We start from the raw sequence: 21,391 nt of genomic DNA on the forward strand, positions 1-21,391 counted from the left end.
AGAATCTGTAAAGGAGGTTCTATGTAGCTGGAAGGGCTCTTTTGTGGGGAAAAAAAGGAAAAATTTGTGGAAGTCCATTCCACTGTACATTTTTTGGACAATATGGAAGGAGAGGAATAGGCTAGCTTTTAAGGGGGGGGGGGGGGGGGGGGGGGGGGGTGTTAGCATTTCAGAAGTTAAAAACTTCATTTGTGTACAATATTTGGGGTTGGGCTAAAGTGTATATTGGTATGAAATTGAATTCCCTAATAGGATTCTTGAAGTGGTTAGCCTCCAATTAGGGGTTGGGTTGTTTTGTTTTTTGGTTGGGAGGCCTTAGTCGCCTCGTATACTCCCTGTGTGCTTTGCGGCTTTTTAGCCTTCTTTAATATATGTGCTTGCTTATCAAAATAAATAAATAAATAACAATGGTGTGCTTTAAAGTAAAAAGACCCATCTGGAAAAACTAATCCAGTCATCAAGTATGGTTTACATAGCACTAAACTCAGCACTAAGCTCAGCACCAAACAAAACCAAGAAAATACCTTTGATAATAGTCTGCAGCAGAACTGGGCAAATTTTGTGAGCGAGTATATGTAAAATTTGCTCTAAATTATCATCACGGTTGCCTTGCCAAAAGAACAACAAGCATGGCATGTCTGACCCTTTGCTTTGACAAGAATGCTGGAAAGTGCAACACTCCCTGACAAAATGGAACATCTCTCAAAATAAGCAAATAATTTTGCATCACCGGACACAAATATTGTGTACCAGATATACATAAAAATGTTATTAAGTAGATACATATGCTGTCATAGAAACAACTGGCACAAACATAAACAAATTAGCACTAAAACTAAGTGGCAGGAACATATTTACTCTTTTTAACTCACTCAATAGTTTTGTTAGTGTACCTATTATCAAGATCGGTTGGATCATTTCAATTTGTATTGTTTCATTGTCTAGTGACATACAGCATAGGGAAGTTAACAAGGCATGTATTGATGGGCCTTGTGTCTCCTACCCCTAAAGAAAATGCTCCATGCCATTCCCTGCCCAAACGAGGAGTGTGCCAAAGACTTCATAAATTCAGCAAATAAATAAATAAGGATCACAAACATAATCAATTTGGCAGCGTCAATGAAGTAGGAAATCAGTATCAAGAGTTTCCACCATCAAGCACCTCTTGTAGCTAATATACTCTGCCTTGTCAGTAGACCTAAGAACCAAAAGGCCACAGCATATTTCTTCACAAAGGTCTACAATCTACCTAATCCACATCTCATTTTCAGGCTCCCCTCTTTCCTTGAGCAATTCACAAGATGACAACAGTTGAACCCCTTCCATTCAGAAATTAGTAATTCCTCTAGATTTGCCTCCATCAAGGATAAGGTTACAGCCTCCATGTTCCAAAACTGAACTACCTGGCCTTCATCATGCTACCCTTGTGATCTTGGAAGATGCTTCCAATTCCCATTTAGCCTAAATTCCTCACTGCACATCCATCTAAATTTAATTTGAGATAACCTGAAGGTGAAGCATCCCAAACTGTAATAAACCCAACCTGCATCCTACTGTGAGCACTACTACAGCATGCCTCTCTCTAATCTAACACAAGCAGGTCAACAGTGATACTCCTAAACTCAATAGAAACCAACCCTTAAAAGAAAGAAAGGTACTCAATAGTGTCACATAAGACTCACTGGCCACCACTCATCCTTGAAAATCCTTGAATTACTCTCCAGCCAAACCAGAGAGAATAGCAAGCGAGCCTACATAAAGTGATTTGTCTCCTCCAACATTCTAAAAACACTGAGCATCCCAAAAGGCAAGTTACAGCACAGTGACGAAAAAGTGATCTGCTGTTTTGCAACTTACGGAAAATCCAAAATGATCAGAAATCAGGATTAAGAAATTTGAATGCTCCCATAAACCAACCTATATGAGGTTTACGGTACTAACTCTTTTATTAGCACTAACAATGTGAATGCCCAACTTAAGAAGGAACAATAAACTTCCCAATGCACTTTCCCTTTGGAAACAAAACTCAAAGATGCTTTTCAAAAAGAAAAGAGGAAGAGGAAAAGAAGCTGAGAAGCCAAAGCCAAAACCATATTATCAAGAAACAACAGAGCTAAAAAAAGGCTATGCTTAGCTAGTTGAATTCACACAATTAAATTAGAAGACAATACCCAGAATTACCTAACAAGAAAATTAAGCCAATCAACTAGTGATCATAAATCAGGAATCCAGTTATATTTTTTTTATTTTCTTATTCTTTACAATAATTCAATTAGGAGTCTTTTCTGGGTTACCCTACCAGCAAACTAGGTATATCAGGAAAGTATCTACTTTTGGGAAATTTAGGTTCTCTACAATCATGATATTGGTTAGTCTTCACTTTTCTTTTTTAAAGTTTCTTACTTATCTACAAAATTTTCTTAGTTTATAAATAAGGTCCATCGACCTACAATAACTTTAGACTGAGTTTGAATATTCATATAAACAAACTGATTTAGTTTTCTATAAGTTGATGATCATGAAAATCCTACCAAGGCAGAGGATCATTTTTATAATTCTGAGACACTTTTTTTTTTTTTTTTTCTCTAACATTTATTTGAAATCTTCCAGCATATATTTTTATAAATATTTAACTACCTTTCTGTGCAATACAACTCAACCTCAAGCAGACAAAGATAATCCAGCATCTATTTTGGTTTCAAGCAAATTCTTATCCTTTCCATAACATCAAAGTAGTTTATCAATTTCTACAACCAGGATCACAAATGTATAACTCTAGTTTAAGTTTAAACACCTGGCCAAGAATTATAAATTATCATAAAAATAGTTTTTTCAGTTAACCATTAATTACAAAAAATTTACGATTCCCATGACCAAGATTAATTTAACAATTAAAATCACAAATCTAGATTAAGCAAAAATATGGTTGGAGCAAATAGCAATCAATAGCTAGGACCTCCCACTTCTTGCTCAAAATTTTAACCAATTTCCCAATTACCACTTCTGCTCATTCCTCCTTTAATTTTGTTTCCTAATCAAACTCCCTCGAGATTTTCAACATGCCCCAGAAAAATTCTAGGAAAAAATATGATTCATCAGCTCCAAACCATCACATGAACAAAATGACATCAAGAAAGAATGGTTTAGATTGCAATACATAAGAAAACCAAACAAACAAGATCATAGTGATAAACACATTGAGAATGTATTCAATTTTCATGTTCCATAGGAAAAGGATGATGAATTAAATTTTAAAATCATGAATAGCATTGATTTAATTATTTCACAAAAATATATAATATGGTGCAAAAGGAATATTGTCCTTATTTTTCTTAATAAGCAAATATATATATATATATATATATATAATATGATATACATACACATGCAAATACATATATGCACATATATGTATAGATATAGCATAACTATTATAAAAGGGACAAAGCCCTGGCACACAAGAAGTAACAATCATAACACATTGAAAGAAAAGAAGTCAAAGGGGTAACATCAAGGCCCAAACCAACAGCCACTAACCAAGTCCCACCCAGTCAATGAAATAGAGAAAGGACAAGCAACCCTCCCTAAGAGACTACTCTTTTTTTTTTTCCTTTTTTTTAATCAGAAACGAACAATTGTATTAAAATAGAAAAACATGAGAAGGATGAGAAGTCCTCCCTAAAAGACTTTTTAGACCAAAATAACATAAACCTAGACAATGGTCTTCAAAGCTAATCAGAGGGTAACACCCCTTCAAAAAAATTTCAGTTCCTATCCCTCTGTGGTTCATTTTTTCAACCAAAGTGTATCAGAGCCAAATCCCACACTTCCCTTATCAATTTCCCAACAAAAGCACCTGCCAACATATCAGAAACTATTAAACTGAATACAGCAGCACCCAAAAAAATATCCAAGATGGAAGATAACAGTTTCCACAACCTCTATGCCATAAAGGACGATTGCTTGTCTCTTCACTCCATCCATGTAAGTAGCACCAATTAGCAAGGAGTTTTCTTTTCTTTTCTTTTCTTTATAAGCATTCGAGTCCTATTTCACTGTCAATCTTTCATTCTATCTTGGAGAAATTTGAGTCCTATTTCATTGTCAATCAGTCATTTTGTATTTCAAACGTTCCTCATTTACCTGTCAAATTTTCCAGAGTCCATAAATAAGGGCACCAACACATTGCTGAATAATATGACAGTGTTCCCAAATGAATAAAAGTTAAGTATTATTATGAGCTATTAATATTGGGGTTAACAGGTTTCCCAAAATCATACATCCTTCTTTTCCATTTGTTCTTTCTCTATTTATGAGTTTCCACTTTTTGAAGACCAGTTCTAGCATTTAAAAGTATCCATTATAATTTTTTTTTTCTTTGGATGAGAAACAACAATGTAATATATTAAATTAGGATTTAATACAATAGAAGGATGAGGAATCCTCCCACAAACAAAAGCTAAACAAATGGAACCTCCAAAGTATCCATTAGATATTTAAATGAAAATATTAACTTTTCTACTGATTAAAAGGAAACTGCTACCATAGGGTTATGTTCCATATCATAATCACCCCACAATATGCATTAACTTTTTAAAAAACCACTGATTGTGGGAATAGGCAGGTAATGATCAAGACAACATTGCAAGTCCAGTAATTATACAAACTATGAATAAGTATAATGCCCAAAACCAACCTGAAAGATAGAATTATCTTCTTAAAGAAAGGACCAACATTCTTCTTCTTCCGGAATGAATTAATGGTCTCTTCACACTTTTGGCAAACCTCTTGCATACTAACGTTCAAATCTTGCAACAACAACTGTTCAAAGACAGCAATGGTTACTGAAACAAAGGACCAACCTTAAAATGTACGCTAACTGCTTCAAATGCTGGACACAGGCCAAAAGTTACATTGGATATTAAAATTTACCAACCTTGTTTAGATGAATATGTCCAACAAGGCCTGTACCAGGTTCAGAACTTCCCGAGACAGCATGCTGCTTCACATATCTGTAAGAAGTAAGCCATCAGAACTTCCAAACCCATATTAAATAATCTTCCCTTAATTATGCCCCACTGATTGAATAAACTTAAATAGTAAAAAAGAGGGAAATATGGCCAGATATTGAAAACATGTGGACTCTCATATGAAATTTAAGGTATCATTAGAGACAAAAGAAAAAAGAGAAATTAAATTTCAATGCTTCACCTGTCACCAAATCAAAAGAGGAAGAAGTTAAAAGGAAAACTAAAAAGCCTTATCGAAACGATGCAAAGAAACAATATATGATTCGTAAACAGATAAACAAGGAGAATATAACTCGCCCATGTTAACAATAGCAGCAATCATGGGATTTCTTGAAATGGAAGAGCATAAGACAGCTCAAAATAGGAAAGGAATTACCAGATTCTCCATATAAACATAGTTGAAACAGTTTGTTTGAGCCTTTTTCAGCTCATTAAAACAATATAGAAATGCAATGCAACATAAAGATAACATAGGCATTTACTTATCAGAAAAAAAAAAAAGGATAACGTAAGCATAATTTCTTTTTTTCTGCACTTTATTTTCCGTCTGTTTAAATTTTTTTGATTTGTTACCTAAGAAAAAAAAAGAGAACTCCGAACCAATACCACCCATTAAAATGTCTTTAGTACCATGCTAGGACAGCCTTGGCATCCCCTTTACATGACAAAGTTTAAATGAAAATCCATGAATATCCTGTACGAAAAAATTATTATTCCCCTGAATTAAAAATATCAGAATATGAATTTCTCAAGAATAATAACCAGAAAACTTGAGTTTCTAGATATGTTGAAATTTCAAGTTTTCAACCTCATCATTTTCGCATTATAGTTTAAAATAGAGGAAATAAGGATATATGTTGTAAATAAAAATTAGTAGAAGTTTGGGGGTCTATTTTGCACTCTGTTAAGAGTTAATTTGTGAGAGAGAAAGCACTATATTTCAATTGATTACTAGTTGTTTGGAATCTTAGTTCTTTATTTCTTTGGACAAGTAACAAATTGAAGCAAAAACCAAACCTACAAAAGATACAGAAACTGAAAAGCATAGTTAGCGAGCATGAATGACTCCAACACAAAAACAAAACATAGATGGACATGATACACAGAGATAACTAGTTCATAAACAATTACAGTGATAAGGACAAACATACTCAATCATGAATTCCACAGCAGTATCTTTAAGACTGGCCTTTTTCAATTGATTCTTAACAAGGTATGCCGCATTTTCTCGGCAGTACTTTCTCCCACAATCACAGTCATTCAAGTATAAAATAACACGTCGATCAATAAGATCATTCTTAAAGTTGACTTGACAGAGCAAGATTTCCTGTAACAGAAGGGAAAAAAAAAATCTCAGAGACATCTTAATTGCACCGTCCGCACTATAAATGCACAAATTTTAGATTATTAAAAGAAGCGTGACAGCATCACTTTCATTATCAAAAAGAAGAAAAGAAGAAAAGAAAGCAACCTTCATCAGCTCCCATGAGGAATTACTGCTTGGAGAAGAATCAAGAACAGCTTTGTATGCAGGATTTGACATAGCTGTAGCAGCTAAAACACCAACAGGCTCACCAGCAGGGAAGAAATGCTGGGGTTTAGTTCTAGCCTTCACTCCATACTCAAATTGGATAATTGAATTGCTACAAACATTCCTCACTGTACCATCATAACAGATAACAACATCTCGAAGAATAGCCATTAAGTTTTTAAACAAAGTTCCTGGTTCAGACAAGCCCCTTGATGATCGTACAATTATTTCTCTTGTGGAAATTGAATGAACCATTTCCTCATAAGGATCTAAGCCATGGAAGAAACAGCTTCTAATTAATCCAAATTCCCCAGAAGGGTAGTCAGCCCCATGAAAAGGATACTTGCTTTTGAATAGATAAGCCATGCCCTCAACCAAGGTCCTGGAATAGAACTTACCCTTTTCTGAAAGTTGTTGTCCCAGGAACCCAATTTGTTGAACTACCTTGTTAATAGCCGAATCACTCTTGGAATCAATTAAATTACCCAGTGCAGATGAATTCAAAATGAAATTAGCAACAGGAACCTTGGTAAGTCTCAAGTGATTCTCTGCCTGCAACTGTAGCAGTTCATTGTACATCGACCTTAAGTTATACAACAATGATGAAATGTCCTCAACATTTTTCTGGATATTTTGTGTGACCTCACTGGGAATGGAAAAATCCTCCAAGCTGACACTGAAACCCTCTGAAAACAAATTTTCCATCAACAAAGGCTGTAAAGAATCAAAGAACTTCAAGACCTCATTGGGACCTTTCTCAGAGAAAATGGATGTGACAATTTCATTGACCAAAGATTGCAAAACATCCCTATTATAATCAACTTTCAATATAGCACTTTTGCTAATCCAGTGCCTCTCTCCAATACAATCAAAGTAAGACGGTAAGGCAGTCTGCAATATCTGCAAGGCAGTCCAACAAGGGCCAGAACAAGGAGACTTCAACAAAGCGGGCCTCGGTAAGGACATAGAAACAAACATCACTAACTGCTGAGCAGCTGCTTTGTTCAAGAAATATCTCTCAAAGAGAACTTTTAGAGACAACAATGAATCAGTGGCCAGCTGCAAGTTGAGGTTACCACTATGAGAGCTAAGCAACTGTTTCTCCACCGAGAATAGCTCTAAAACCTCAGCCTTTGCCCCAAGAGACTGAGGATAGAACAAGTGAACACAGTCACCATCAAAATCAGCGCTTAGAGGTCCACAAATAAGAGGGTTTATCTTGACTGTATGATCATCATGAACATATACTGACAATGCTTGCAGTGAATGTTTGTGAGTAGTAGGCGGCCTATTAATGAACACAATATCCCCATCCATGATCCGCCGATGTACAACTTGACCAGGTCTTAGAAATGTATGCCCTTTCGAACCCTCCCTCAGGGAGTATGTAGATAAACCATCCCTATAGGTGAGGCACAACTTCTCATCCACTAAATTTTGCAAATGTTTCATGTTATGCACATTAACTCTTTCCTCAAATGTAATTCTTTGAGCAATTTCAAATGGTAAACCAATTTCATTGACCCTTTTATATGCGTCACCAGTTATTACACTGCGCGAAGAAAAACCTGAACCTTTTCTGATAAACAAGGTCCTCATCTTTTCAAGCCATGCTTTTGTAGACGATTCATTTGGCTCTTTGCTACTCCCAAATCTTGTATCCAAAGAGCGAGATGTCTTGCGAAGGAAGTTTGCACAGAAAGACAATAAGAAAACATTGAATTATGAATTTCTACTAACAGCCAAAACGTTTTAGACAATTATACAATTTTAGGGTACAGTTGCACCACCGATGAAGCAGTATTCTTTTTCCCCTTTTTTTTTTTCTTCTTTTTGAAAATAAAAAGATCATATCAAGAGAGACTGGTATCCCTTAGTTGATGAAACCAGGGAAAACTGAATGAAGATTCTGGACTTTTGTACATGCTTCTGCAAGCATCCAAACACATCGGACTGGACTCAGGTCTATTTAGGTCCAAATATTTACTTGATGGGAAACATCACATGATGAATATCAAATTAACATGCATACTCAAAAGAGGAAAAAAGGGAGAGATGCAACAGGAGGGACTGAAGTTTCCTCAAGTTACACTATGACAACATGACTGTTTTGTTCTTATTTCAAATAAGAAAAATGCTCATCAAATCTAAATCATCCAAAAGAATGTGTACCTTTGCAGTTCCCCGCACTTCAAGATACTGCTCAATACTTGACTGCAAATTATTAGCCTCAATTTTGTGGGATTCAAAATTTGGTTCACCAGATCTCGAGCCCTTAATGACTTCAATTTGCTTGAGAACCTTCTTTAACATTGATACAGAAAGATCCTGGGAAGCAATAAGAACAGAAGTAGTCATTCACAGCTGATAATTCCATTAAGATTCCAGCCAGACAACAAACCATCCAACAAATTACATACCGAAGACATGATGCTCACTCCATCAGAAATGTCTGGGACAGACAAACAATTTGGAGGGACGGGCAAGTATTGCAGGATATACCCATCTTGAGGAAAGTACCCTTTCCTGACAAGCTTCTTTCGAGTATCCTCAGGAATTCTTCTTAGAATTTCCATTACCTGTTACACATTGGGGAAAAATCATGTTTCAAGAAGTAACTTCAGAAAGATAATAATAATTCTGTTCTTTCACATCAGACAAGAATTTCTAATTTAAATAACAATGTTAGACCAAGCAGAATATAAAAATGCTGTTGCAAAAAATCAAATGAGGGAGCCAATTTCATGCACCTAAAAAAACAAATAAAAGAATAAAAATTTGTTCAACTGTTCCAATAAGAGAAATACATCAAAGTATTATGTAAAATCTAAATAATTATAATGACATCATTCTGTTCATCAAGCTCAAACATTTTATGACTGGAATTTTCATTCATTAGGCAAAAAGTGTTACAAAAATATTGCAGATATAATCAGTCCAGCCAATTAACATATCATCAGGACTAATGATGGACCTAAGAAAAGAAAATATGGAACTCAAAGCCTAAGAGGCTGACAAACACAGCAAAGACTTACAAGCTGTGCGATAAAAACGCGATATAACTCATCTATACAAAATAGCGACATCACAAGAACATTATGCTTAGGATCTATTTGATGTAGTCAGCAAGCACAGAACATCAACACAAAGTGGAAAGAAGGATGAAAAACGTAAAGCTTAAAGTAAAATTACAGCATCTTTCCCATGTGTCAAACAAAAAAGAACAAAAAGTGTTGAATGCAACAACCACAAATAAACATTTCAAGCAACCAATATGGACTCTTTTTTTTTTTTTTTTTTTTTGATAGGAAACGACAAAGGAATATATTGATAAAAAGTACAAGAGAAGGATGAGGAATCCTCCCACAGAGAAAAACAAGACTACAAGAATCAAATATAAGAAAATACAAAGAAAAAACAAGCGAACACTCTAGTTAGACCAACCCATTAGGATTACACACCGCTAACCAATCAAAGTTGTAACACGTTAAAAGGTATCCCCTTAAAAACCTTAGAACAAAAAGTCCAAAGAAAAGCTAGGAAACGAATAGAATCCCAAAGATACTCTGAAATCCTTGTTTTATCCTCAAAAATCCTTGCATTTCTTTCCCGCCACACCACCCACATTAAAGCGATGCACGCATCTTGCCATAAAACTATCCCTCTCTTAGAAGATCCAAAACCATTAAAATTAGTAGATAACATGTCAGAGATGCTCCTTGGGGGAACTCAATCCATCTTTGCTAATTGAAATAATCTGTGCCACGACCCCATCGTCTAAGAGCAATGGAGAAAAAGGTGATCTACTGTTTCTCCATGTTTCATGCACAACTTACAAATGTAGGGACTAAGTGCTTTGTAGGGTCTTCTCAACTGTAGCAAGTCATTAGTATTAACCTTCTTGTGAGCCACCAATCAAACAAAGGACTTGACTTTGAAGGGGACTTGAGAATTCCAAACGAACTTAGTAGGGAAAACTGGAGGCGAATCAGAAAATTGAGATAAGGCAAGAAAGAAAGTTTTGACTATGAAAAGTCCTGAAGGAGATAAAGAACAAGATCTAATATTTGGAACCGAAGGTGATATGTGTAGACGATCAAGAGACTGCATAAGGCCTTCTAAATCTACTATCTCAGAATCTGAAAGATTTCGACGAAAGTTGAAGTTCCAAGAAAATGGGCGAGTAGATCCAAGAATTGAAGAAATAGGAGTATTTTTATCCGTGACTACTCTAAGTAGTCTTGGATATTGGACCCCCAAAGGTTGGTCCCCCCACCACAAGTCTTCTCAGAACCGAATTCTATCCCCGTCTCCTACCACGAACCGAGTAATAAGCACATAAAACCTCAAAAAAAATCAAAATCCCTAAAAATGTGTCTAAGTAGCTAAGATCAAATTTAAAATTAGAGTGATCTATCAAAAATTTAAAATTAGAGTGCAATCTGTACCTCAGAAGGAAGCAGAATTCTAGATAAGTTGTGACCATAGCGGTAACCATATCTGGCTAAAAAGTCCCAGAAACCATCCTTTGGTCTTGATCTGGATGGTATCTTCAATTCCAAGAAACAAGCTCCCTCAGTTGGTCTGAATTCCCTTACAGAAACTTGGGGAGAATCCTACAAAACAGTTCAAGAAAAATAATCCAGTGAATCAAAATTCAAAAAAATATAAAACACCAACTCTTCACAAAATTTAGGAGAAAACGGTTTAGGAAAATGAAGACAGAATTTGGTTAATGGAAAGTTTGACAGAAAGTTTCAGGGAAAGAAAAAAGAGAGAGAAAAAAAACAAGTGAAGGAATGTCAAAATTAGGTTTAAACCCACTAAATTTTTCTCCCATAATTTTCTAAATTTGTCTCTTCTTTGCTCTCATGCATAAAGAATGAAGAAATTAAAATCTATAAATTTTTTAATAATTTTCTCCATTAAGGGATTAGATGTTCTTACACTAGGATACCTTGATCAACTAACCAGAAAACGCTCAGTTGGCCAAGATAGGAGCCTCAATTCTAGAGGCCTTTGTACGGGGCTTTGTGACTCCAAATTGTACTATGGGTAAGACATTTCTTCTAGCCAACTTGGATTTTACCATCCTATGTTAATGCTTCTTTTGTGCTATTTTCATTTTAATTCTCTTTGCAATATAGCAGATTCTTCCTTTTGTTTTTAACTCATTTTAACAAATTATGGAAAGAGAGAGTGTATGTGTATGTGTGTGTGTGTGTGTGTGTGTGTGTGAGAGAGAGAGAGAGAGAGAGAACAAGGAAAACAAACAAAATTTGAAAATAACCAAAAAACAGAAATTAATTCAAATGAATAACCATAAAATACTACACATCAACAATACAAATACATGCTTGTATAGATGCATATGCCACATATAGCAAGACAAAGACAGACAGAGAGACACAAACAGAGAGAGAGAGAGTTTTAATGCTTACCTGACAACATGGAGCTAACAGTTGTTCAGTTATACCATTATTTGTCACCTGATTTGAAATTACCCAATCAGACAAATATTGAGGAATACAAGCAACGGAATGGTAGCAACTTAAATACAAGGTGAATGATAATTTGGTTTGAAAAATGAACAAGAATGAAAATGCATGAACCATAAAAAGTAAAACAAGAATGAAAATGCATGTACCATAAAAAGTAGAACAAGGTTCCTTTTGCATGGAAATAATTTAAAATGTAAGACATACAACTCAGAATAGGAGGTACTTCAATGTTAGATCAATAACTGCGTACAAATATGAGTTTTACTTTCAGATATAAGATAGGATTACTTTGAAATGCTTCACAAAATTTATGTATCAAAACTAAAAATAAATAAGGAAAAAATGAAAAATGAAATATCTACACAATGAAGTTGATACTTAAAGCCTGCCAGCTCTTCTTTTCCTTTTTTTCTTAATGTTTTTCTCCTTAATTTAATTCATATATTTTCTTTCATTGCTCCTAAAATTCATAGGGTACATGTAACCATCTATATGCCTGGTCCATAGATCTACATGCCCAGAAAAATGCTACATAACTTCATGTAGTAAACTAAACTGCCGATTTGATGTTTAGGGTGTACATGGATATTGGAGTCTTTGAAGATAGGGAAAGCTTAGATCAAACGATTAAAAGTTCGTTTTTGTAGTATCTTTTGGGATTGGGTAAGGGTGTACATGGGGGATAATGTTACTTCTTTGATAGATTTTGTGGTTTGGTTAGGCTCCCCATAGGGTGCGTCATTTTTTGTGCATTCTCTCCCATATTGGTTTCTGTATTTGTATACGTCATGTATACCTTTTTTAATACAACACTTCTTTTACCTATATAAAAAATAAATAAATAAATAATAAATAATAAAAAACATTAATGCAAATAAAATATTGCACTATGGTCTTCTACTAGGGATTAAGGAAATGGAATTTTTTATATTAACAACCCTAGACATATCATGTTTAACCCATAATTGCTGGTGCTTACTTGTAGAGAAGACACCCTACCCCTTTTGCTGAAGAACAAAATTCAATTAATCATCATATGATTTTTCCTATCCTTCACTTTGTCAGTTTGAATCCTAGAGAAAGGATGGGTGATGTAGATGGCAAAAGAAAACATATGGTAACACCTTATGTCTTGTGGAGAAAAAAGGATTAGTGCAGCCAAATCCAAGTTGCTGGTGGTTAAGGCTTTCTTTTTTTAGTCCAATAGAGTCAATATTTGTTGTTTGTGTACATGAAAAAGATCCATGTGTTATTATGTCATGCATCAGATGATAGCATGTAAAAAATTAAACTCACATGGTTGGAGCATCTTTAAAAATTATAGATAGAGGGGGAGACATTGGTCAACAGGGTTTTGTGGGAGAAAGGCAAATTTTATGCCTATTAAAAAATAGAGAGATGATGAATCCTGTGCAATAGGAGTGAATCTACACTGATAGACCAAGGATTTTGGAGAAGACAAGGTACTAGTGTAGTTAAGGTGAGATGTATATTATTTCTCTATTTATTTTGTCAAAAACAAATAATTCATCATCAAGAAATATGTAAATATAAAGAATAATGGAACTCCTTCCCTAAACACACCATTACATAACCTTGATTAAAAGCCAAAAACCCATCTACCCTACAGAATTGAACAATTAGTTAGATTTACAAAGTCAATACTCAATGGGGTTAAAAAGAAAAAAGAAAAAAAAAACCTGAAAAGCAATTACTTTTTTTGCTTCCCCTCTTACATAGTTGTCAAGTTATTAGCTATATGAGAAATCCGATAGAAGGATCACCCTAACTCTAGCGCAAAATAAAAAACTTGGTGAAGCCACATATTAAACCTCAACAAGACTTATTCCTTATGACTTACCCAAAATAGAACTAGTGTAGAATCTCCCTCTGCTAGAAGATTAGATAACTAGCTTTAGACCTCCAAAACCTTGATAACAAAGTGTCTACATCTCACCATACTCCTAGGAGAAACCCAAGCAATCTTAATAAGCCTAAACAACCTACATCATAAATAGATCCCAAAAAGAGACAACTCTAAGGTTCCCTGCCAAAGGGAGACATGGATAAAACAAAGACTAATCAGAAACCTTACATTCTTAAATGGTAGTCAAATCAAGAGAATTAGGTCTTGACTTACATTGATACCCTCTTTATATAAGGTCTCATCCGTAGTAATGACTAGGATTGAGAAAACACACAAAAAAAAAAAACCTTTTCTTTGGTCAAGGGTTAGGAAGGGAAAGAATGGCCACCTTATTTGTTGGGATCAAGTGTGTAAACCTAGGGGTTTGGGTTTCAGGTGGGATTCTTTGAGGAATAGATCCCTCTTAGTGGCCTGGGAGGTTTTCTAAGGAGAGTATTGCTCTTTGGCATAGCTGCATAAGGTCATATTAAGTATCTATAGGACACAACCTAATCATTGAGACACCAACATTTTAGTTAGATGGTCACATTGTTGTCTTTTGAAAGTCATTGCACAAGTTTTCCAAGATATCTCCTATCACGGTTAATGTGGGAGATGGAACAAATATTCATTTTTTTGGAGGACTAATGGTGAGGAGATCGGTCTCTTTGTTCTCAATTTCAAATCTTTTTAGAGTTGTCGCAATCAAAAAAAAATTATTTTATCCATTCTTGATGTCTCTTACCCTTTTTCTCGGAACTTTAATTTTCATAGAAACCTCGCTAATCTAGAGATAGAGGATCTTGAAAGACTCATGTCATCTCTTGCTTTCTGACCATTTAACCATTCTAGCTATGATAATTTGATCATTATCATCTTCAAGCTTATTCACAATAAACTCTTTTTTGATAGGAAACAACAAAGAAATATATTGATAGAAATAAGAAGTACAAAAGAACGATGAGGAATCCTCCCACCAAAGAAAAACTAAACAACAAGAAAACAAAAACAAGAAGCTAAAATGTAAAAACAACGAAACAATCTTTCTTGGCTAGACCATCCCATTGGAGCTACACACTACTAGTCAATCTAGTTTATTCACAATAAACTCTTAGCATTATCAAAGTCATTATTTCAATTCTTCTCTCCAACAAAATTCATATGGAAATCTAAAGTCCTATCAAAGGTCAAGGTATTGTTTGGTTAGTGACCAACATGAAGGTCAAAAGCAATGACTTGCTTTAGGTGAGAAGACCTTTTAAAGCTCTAGTTTTGATCGTTGCACCTTGTGCATGAAAGGTGGAGAATTGATTGATCATCTTTTTTTACATTGTCCAGTGACTTTGAGACTTTGGCACAAACTATTTAGATTAGTCAAGCTAGACTAGGTTCCTCCTAGAATTATAAGTGACATAATGACCACCCTTTGGAGGGTTGGGGAGTATTATAAGAGGCAAAATTTGATGGAAATTTTTTGCCTTATGCTGATTTAGATAGTGTAGCAAGAAAGAATTGTAAGAATTTTTTTTTAAGACAAGTGGGGAGTACCATAAGCGATAGAGAACCTTATTTTATTTCCGTTCCTCCTTCTAGGCCTTTACTACTACAGCTTTCAAGGACACTATTCTCAATGTGATTCAACTTGAAGGGAAAATGGTATGTAGATTAAAGGGTTAGGATAGCAAAGGGAGGAACATTTGGATCCATTTTGGTAGGGTTCACACCCCCCTAAGGGATATTGAGAAGTTTTTATTGTGTAATTTCTTATGGTATTCTAGTGATGCATGTCCCCTAGGATTTTAGAGAAGGTTTCTCCTCATCTTCTTTTCATAAGAGTTTGGAATTTTGGGAAGGATGCACGTTTCTTTATTGTGGCCAGTCTGGCTCTTTTCTAGGTTTTTTTCTCTCTTTTCCGGTGCTTGGGTTGGTTTTTTTGTGTATACTATCCGTATATGTTGGGTGTGCCCCCACAAGTTTTTGAGGTCATTTTTGTAACCTATATATAAATTTATACATATGTATATAAATTCAAACACTTCCAAAAAAAATATATGTATATCATTTCAAGCTCTTAAGAAACCAATATATGGTTGACAATTGTATTTGAAATAAATCTATACAATCACATATTTAAAAAAACAATTATCTAATAAATATTTAAGCACACCTAAATCCACTTAGGGGTGATAGAAAGAAGTTTTATGAAAAAATTAATATTTGATATTCACCCATTACAAAATTCCAGTTTTTTAATGGCAATTGTTGGCCTAAGTTCATAAAACATCAAAAGCTTTTACCACAAGATGCTTCAATTATTAATTTTGAGATTACATGTGGGGGGCACGATCCCTTTTTTATAGATGGCAAAATTAAAGGGAAAAAAAATACTTTTAACTTGTTGAGTTTGTGTTGACTACAATTTCTTTTACCAACTTTTCAATTAATTTGTTTATCCAACATCACCTAACACTCTTAATTTTATCAATAAGACATTAACAATACAAAGAGTTTGTGGAAGAACGGTAACTAAAAATGTTTTATGAGAACATTAAAGAATTTCACTTTTTTATAGGCAAACATACATAATGCATTACAAAGCACTAGCAAAAATAAGAAGCACAACCTAGATGCACACAATGTATACAAGCAACACATAAGAAAGCTAACAAACACAAAAGCTAGCTAACCAATCCCTATATTATCCATAAAATTCAAAAAATAAAGCAACTTACAAGAACCCAAATCCATGCCTGACCACAAAAACAAAAACTTTAGCCAAATCTTTCAACTCCATGCAAGACCACACCATTATTATGGTGTGATTAAGGAGGATCTACTAAGGGTATTTTCAGAGTTTCACAATAATGGGATTATCAACCAAAGCACCAATGCTACTTTCATTGCCCTTTTCCAAAAAGGAGACGAACAAACAAAATTTCAAATTTTAGACCTATTAACCTAGCCACGAGTCTATACAAGATCATATCTAAAGTCTTATCACGACGTATTCGAAGAGTCCTCCATGAAACCATATACATCTTCCAACGAGCTTTTGTTGAGGGCAGACAAATTTTGGATGTAGTTCTGATTGCCAATGAATTGGTGGATAAGAAGAGAGGATCAATAAAGGATGGGTAGCCCTCAAAATAGATTTTGAGAAGGCATATGACGTGGATTGGGGTTTTCTAGACCATGTCATAGAGAGAAAAGGGTTTAGTACAATATAGAGGTCTTGGATGAGGGGTTCCTTGTCCTCAAGAAGTCTTGCGGTCTTGGTGAACGAAAATGACAAAGGGAGGGTCAAGGCATCCAAAGGACTAAGACAAGGAGATCCTCTTTCCCTGTTCCTTTTTACTATAGCAGTTGATGTACTAAGTAGGATGATGGTGAGAGCAAAGGAGAGTGTTCTTTTAGAAGGGTTCCTAGTGGCCATAGATAGGACTCGAGTGTCTCATTTATAATTTGTTGATGACACCATCTTTTTCTCTATAGCTTTTATGGAAAATCTACAAAACCTTAAACTAATCCTATTGGTTTTTGGGAACATATCAAGGCTAAAGATTGATTTAGACAAGGGAACTCTATTTGGTATCAACACAAGTCAAGATTTGATCACCAGGTTGGCTTTGATGCTTGAATGCAAGGTCTAAGGTTAGCCTTTAACTAACTTGGGTCTTCCAGTAAGGGGAAATCCTAAGGCAAATGCATTTTAAGATCCAATGATTGACCGGCTTTTGAGGAGATTAGATGTATGGAAAAAGGCATTTTTGTCTCTAGGGGGTAGAATAACTCTAATTTAATCATACTTGTCACACATTCCCAACAATTTCTCATCTCTTTTCAAGATTCCAAAGTCAATAGCGTGTAAGCTTGAGAAATTACAAAGAGAAAAAATTATCATCTCACTAGTTGGGACCTAGTGTGTAAGACTAGGAAGTCTGGAGGTTTGGAATTCGAGATGATAACTCTCAAGAATCGTGTTCTCCTAAGCAAATGGCTTTAAAGGTTCCTTAAGGGAAATTTGCCCATAAACATCAAGTTATTATGAGCAATTATGGGACACATACTGATGGATGAAACAGCGACATTCTAGTCAGATGGTGTGCCCTTGGAAGGTTAATGCACAGGTGTTCCATGTTTTTTACCATCACATTTGCTTTATGGTGGGTAACAGATGAGAATTTGTGGTAAGGGGGACCAACTTTTGTGTTCAAATTTTCAAGTCTTTATAGAGTTTTAACAATTAAAAATCTTACCAATGCAGCTATTCTTAGCCATTCTTCTTTTTTTTCTTGGAATCTTGATTTCTGTCGCAACCTTACAAAATTGGAGATTGAGGACCTTGAGAGACTCATGTTATCTATCCCTCACTTGTGTGCACTTGTCTCCATCCATCCCAAATGCTAGAGCATGGTCATCAACCTCTTCAAGATTATTCTCAGTTAAATCATTCTTCATGGCTTTGTCCAATACATCATATATAGTTCCTTTCTCCCTAACAAAATTTATTTGGAATCTTAAGTCTCATCTAAGGTCAAGCCTTTTGCTTGGTTGGGGTCATGCAAGGACCAACAACATGCTACAGTTGAGAAAACCTTTCAAATCCCCAAGTCCTGATAGGTGCATTTTATGTGAAGGGAGTGGAAAATCAATTAACCATCTCTTCTTGCATTATCCGATAACTTTAGGACTTCAACACTATCTATTCAAACAAGTCAAGATTGATTGGGTTCTACCTAGGAGTGTATGCATGATCATTTCATATAGTGATTTGAGAAGCTCCTTTAGAGGTAAGACCCATTGGCAAATTGCTTGTCTCATATTGCTATGGATTGTGTGGTGAGAGAGATTTTAGAATTTTTTAAGATGAGTGGAGGACGTAAGAGAGGTGTGAGATTAACTTCACTTCTATTCCTCCAAGTGGGCCTCATGCATAGAGGCTTTTAAAGGCATTCCTTCAATGTTATTCAACTCAATTTGCATTTGATGTGTACATTAAAAGACTTTGGACATCAATGAGAAGAGCTTACCCAGGACTTGAGGAGATGACTTATGTGTATATTGTATTGTAGTCTAAAACCTTCTATATAGACTCCTTGTATAGTGGAGGAGTTCAATCATATTTTGATCAGGTTTTTGTAATTGAGTGGAGGACTCCTCATCTTTCTCCTATTCTTTTTAACCTTAATAAATACATTTAATAGGAAAAAAAAAAAAAAAAAAAAGGACAACTATTGACCAAGTTCCATCTTCTCTTCATAAGTTGGTCTAAAGTCAAGATTTTCTCCAAAACTGCTTCTCATGGAAAGAAAGAAAAAAAAGGAAAAGGAAGCAAAAAAAAAAAACACCAACAACAAGTTTAGAAGGCACCCTGACGTTCTGAATCAAACTTTGCAAGAATGGAGAGACTCTTAGAGGCCAAGGCACTCTAAAGTTCTAAATCAAACATTGCAGTAATGGAGAGAGACTCCTTAGAGATCAAGGCTGAGTAGTAAGATCTAATGAAAATAAAAAAAAATTTACCAATCTTCCAAATTAGTGTCCTCCACATCACTTCTAGCTTCTCCTTATATAAAAAGTTCCTTCTACAACTAGGATTCCAACAAGTCCCATCCCAAAAATCTGCCACCCAAGCATCTTGAGCAATCATAATGAAGGGCTCTAGAAGATGGTGCTTTAAGGGAACCTTATCTCACTGATGATCATGCCATAGCCTAACCCTAAGACCATTTCCAAAGGCTTGAGTCAAAAGCATTTCCCACTATCACCTTTCTCCAGAAGTTGTCACACTTTAAGGCCAGTCTCCACAACCATTTTCTCAATCACAACTTGGTGAGTATACCTGGTCCACTCACCCCAAAACCCACTTTCAAAATAAACAATCAGCCACCTTATTACATGATTTTTCTTTTCAAGTAGACCTCCACCTCAAAAAAATCTCTTTGAATTCTTTCAAGTGTGACCCTCACCTTACTAGGCATTACAAAAGCTGATAGCAAATAGATTGACAGACAACATAGAGTGCTTTTCAACAAAGTGAGCCACCCTCCCTTGGAGGGATAATGGCATTTCCCAGAGGTTAGCCTTTTCCTGAATCTTTCTTCAGCAAAATCCCACAGAGAAAGAGACTTGAAGAATGTCTTAACAATGGAAATAATTATAATTAGGCCAAACTTGTTTCTCTAAAATATATTTTCTTGATTTAGAAAGTAGATGGTTGCAACCCAACTATGAACATGGATTGTCTTTCAAATTTAATGCATTAGCACTATAATACAAAAGGCATGTAATTCATCTATTCTACTGTCAACCTGAAAGGGAGCTATGGGGTCCATGTAACTCACAAAGTATCAGAAACCACAACAATGCAGATCCATCCTATCAAGAAAATAATTAATCAGAAGTGATACCTTGCTTTTTCTGATTTTCAAGCACTTCAAACATAGCAAGCTTAACATCCTTTTCAGTTCACTAACATGTCCAGGATGATATATTGGTATAGGCAATTCGATATATCCAAAATGACCTGAAGGAGCACAGAGAACACAGCTTCAGTATTACTTCCCAAAAAGAAATGATTTCTTATCCAAAAAATGAACTTTCCAGACTAATGCCAGGAACATCCACCCCAGATACATTTTTTAATCCATTTAAACTTCAATTATTTTCTCATAAAAAGTAAAGAAAAACAATACAGCCAAAAATTAAAGTTACACACCTTCACATTGTCCAGGTTCTGCTGTACCACAAGATTCACATTTGCCAAATTCCAATGGCAAACCTAGAAATGGATTTGTGAGCTGGCTAGCATGACTAATGGGACAGTCACTAACCGATGCAATACACTACAAAGAAAAAAAGAAACAAAATAATTCAAGATTTGCTTTTGAAATAATCAAAAGATTGATAGACGCATTTTTCATTACAGGTAGTAACATAAGGATTATTTGTTTCGCTAGGCAATATGCCAAGAGCTGCTTCTCAATTTGAAGTGTTTATACCTAGTTTTATAGAGATTGCATGTTGAGATGGCATCATATATCATCATTTATATCATATAGATATATCAATTTTTGTTAATCAATGCAACCCCATGACCAATGATGAAAGAAGATTTCTCCAATAAAAGCAAATGATATGAATTTAAAAGCAACAGATTAGTACTTACAATTTCCTGTCTCGTAGCCAACCCAAATCTTATTCCACTTATTTCACCATCTAAAATAGTTGATGAGTCTTCCTCCATCTCATTAAGGGAAAACTTCAAAACAACACTGCAAGAAATAATCCATATCAAGTGGCAAACAAGAACAAGGAACAATAGAGATGCAAAATTCTTTTTAATTCTACAAAAACAGACCTCAAGCCTGTTAGCCCAATTGAATATTGTCATTCAATTGACAGAGAGATGACAATTCATTCT

At 35.1% G+C, this 21,391-nt stretch overlaps 1 protein-coding gene across 1 annotated transcript in view; it reads right to left on the minus strand.

Moving 5' to 3' along the window:
* The window catches only part of LOC100266900 (DNA-directed RNA polymerase V subunit 1), a 57,762-nt gene that overhangs the window by 25,053 nt on the left and 11,318 nt on the right, over nt 1–21,391 (minus strand). The window contains exons 3-14 of the mRNA XM_059741457.1: nt 21,137–21,242; nt 20,687–20,813; nt 20,379–20,494; nt 12,003–12,050; nt 11,010–11,177; nt 8,982–9,140; nt 8,734–8,889; nt 6,502–8,238; nt 6,182–6,357; nt 4,937–5,012; nt 4,697–4,821; nt 525–682 (exon numbers count right to left, since the gene is read on the minus strand). Of these exons, the coding sequence (XP_059597440.1) occupies nt 525–682; nt 4,697–4,821; nt 4,937–5,012; nt 6,182–6,357; nt 6,502–8,238; nt 8,734–8,889; nt 8,982–9,140; nt 11,010–11,177; nt 12,003–12,050; nt 20,379–20,494; nt 20,687–20,813; nt 21,137–21,214 (3,124 nt within the window). The 5' untranslated portion in view covers nt 21,215–21,242. The remainder of the gene's footprint in view (nt 1–524; nt 683–4,696; nt 4,822–4,936; nt 5,013–6,181; nt 6,358–6,501; nt 8,239–8,733; nt 8,890–8,981; nt 9,141–11,009; nt 11,178–12,002; nt 12,051–20,378; nt 20,495–20,686; nt 20,814–21,136; nt 21,243–21,391) is intronic.

This window comes from Vitis vinifera, chromosome 13 (assembly GCF_030704535.1).
Source record: "Vitis vinifera cultivar Pinot Noir 40024 chromosome 13, ASM3070453v1".
Classification (NCBI taxonomy): domain Eukaryota; kingdom Viridiplantae; phylum Streptophyta; class Magnoliopsida; order Vitales; family Vitaceae; genus Vitis; species Vitis vinifera.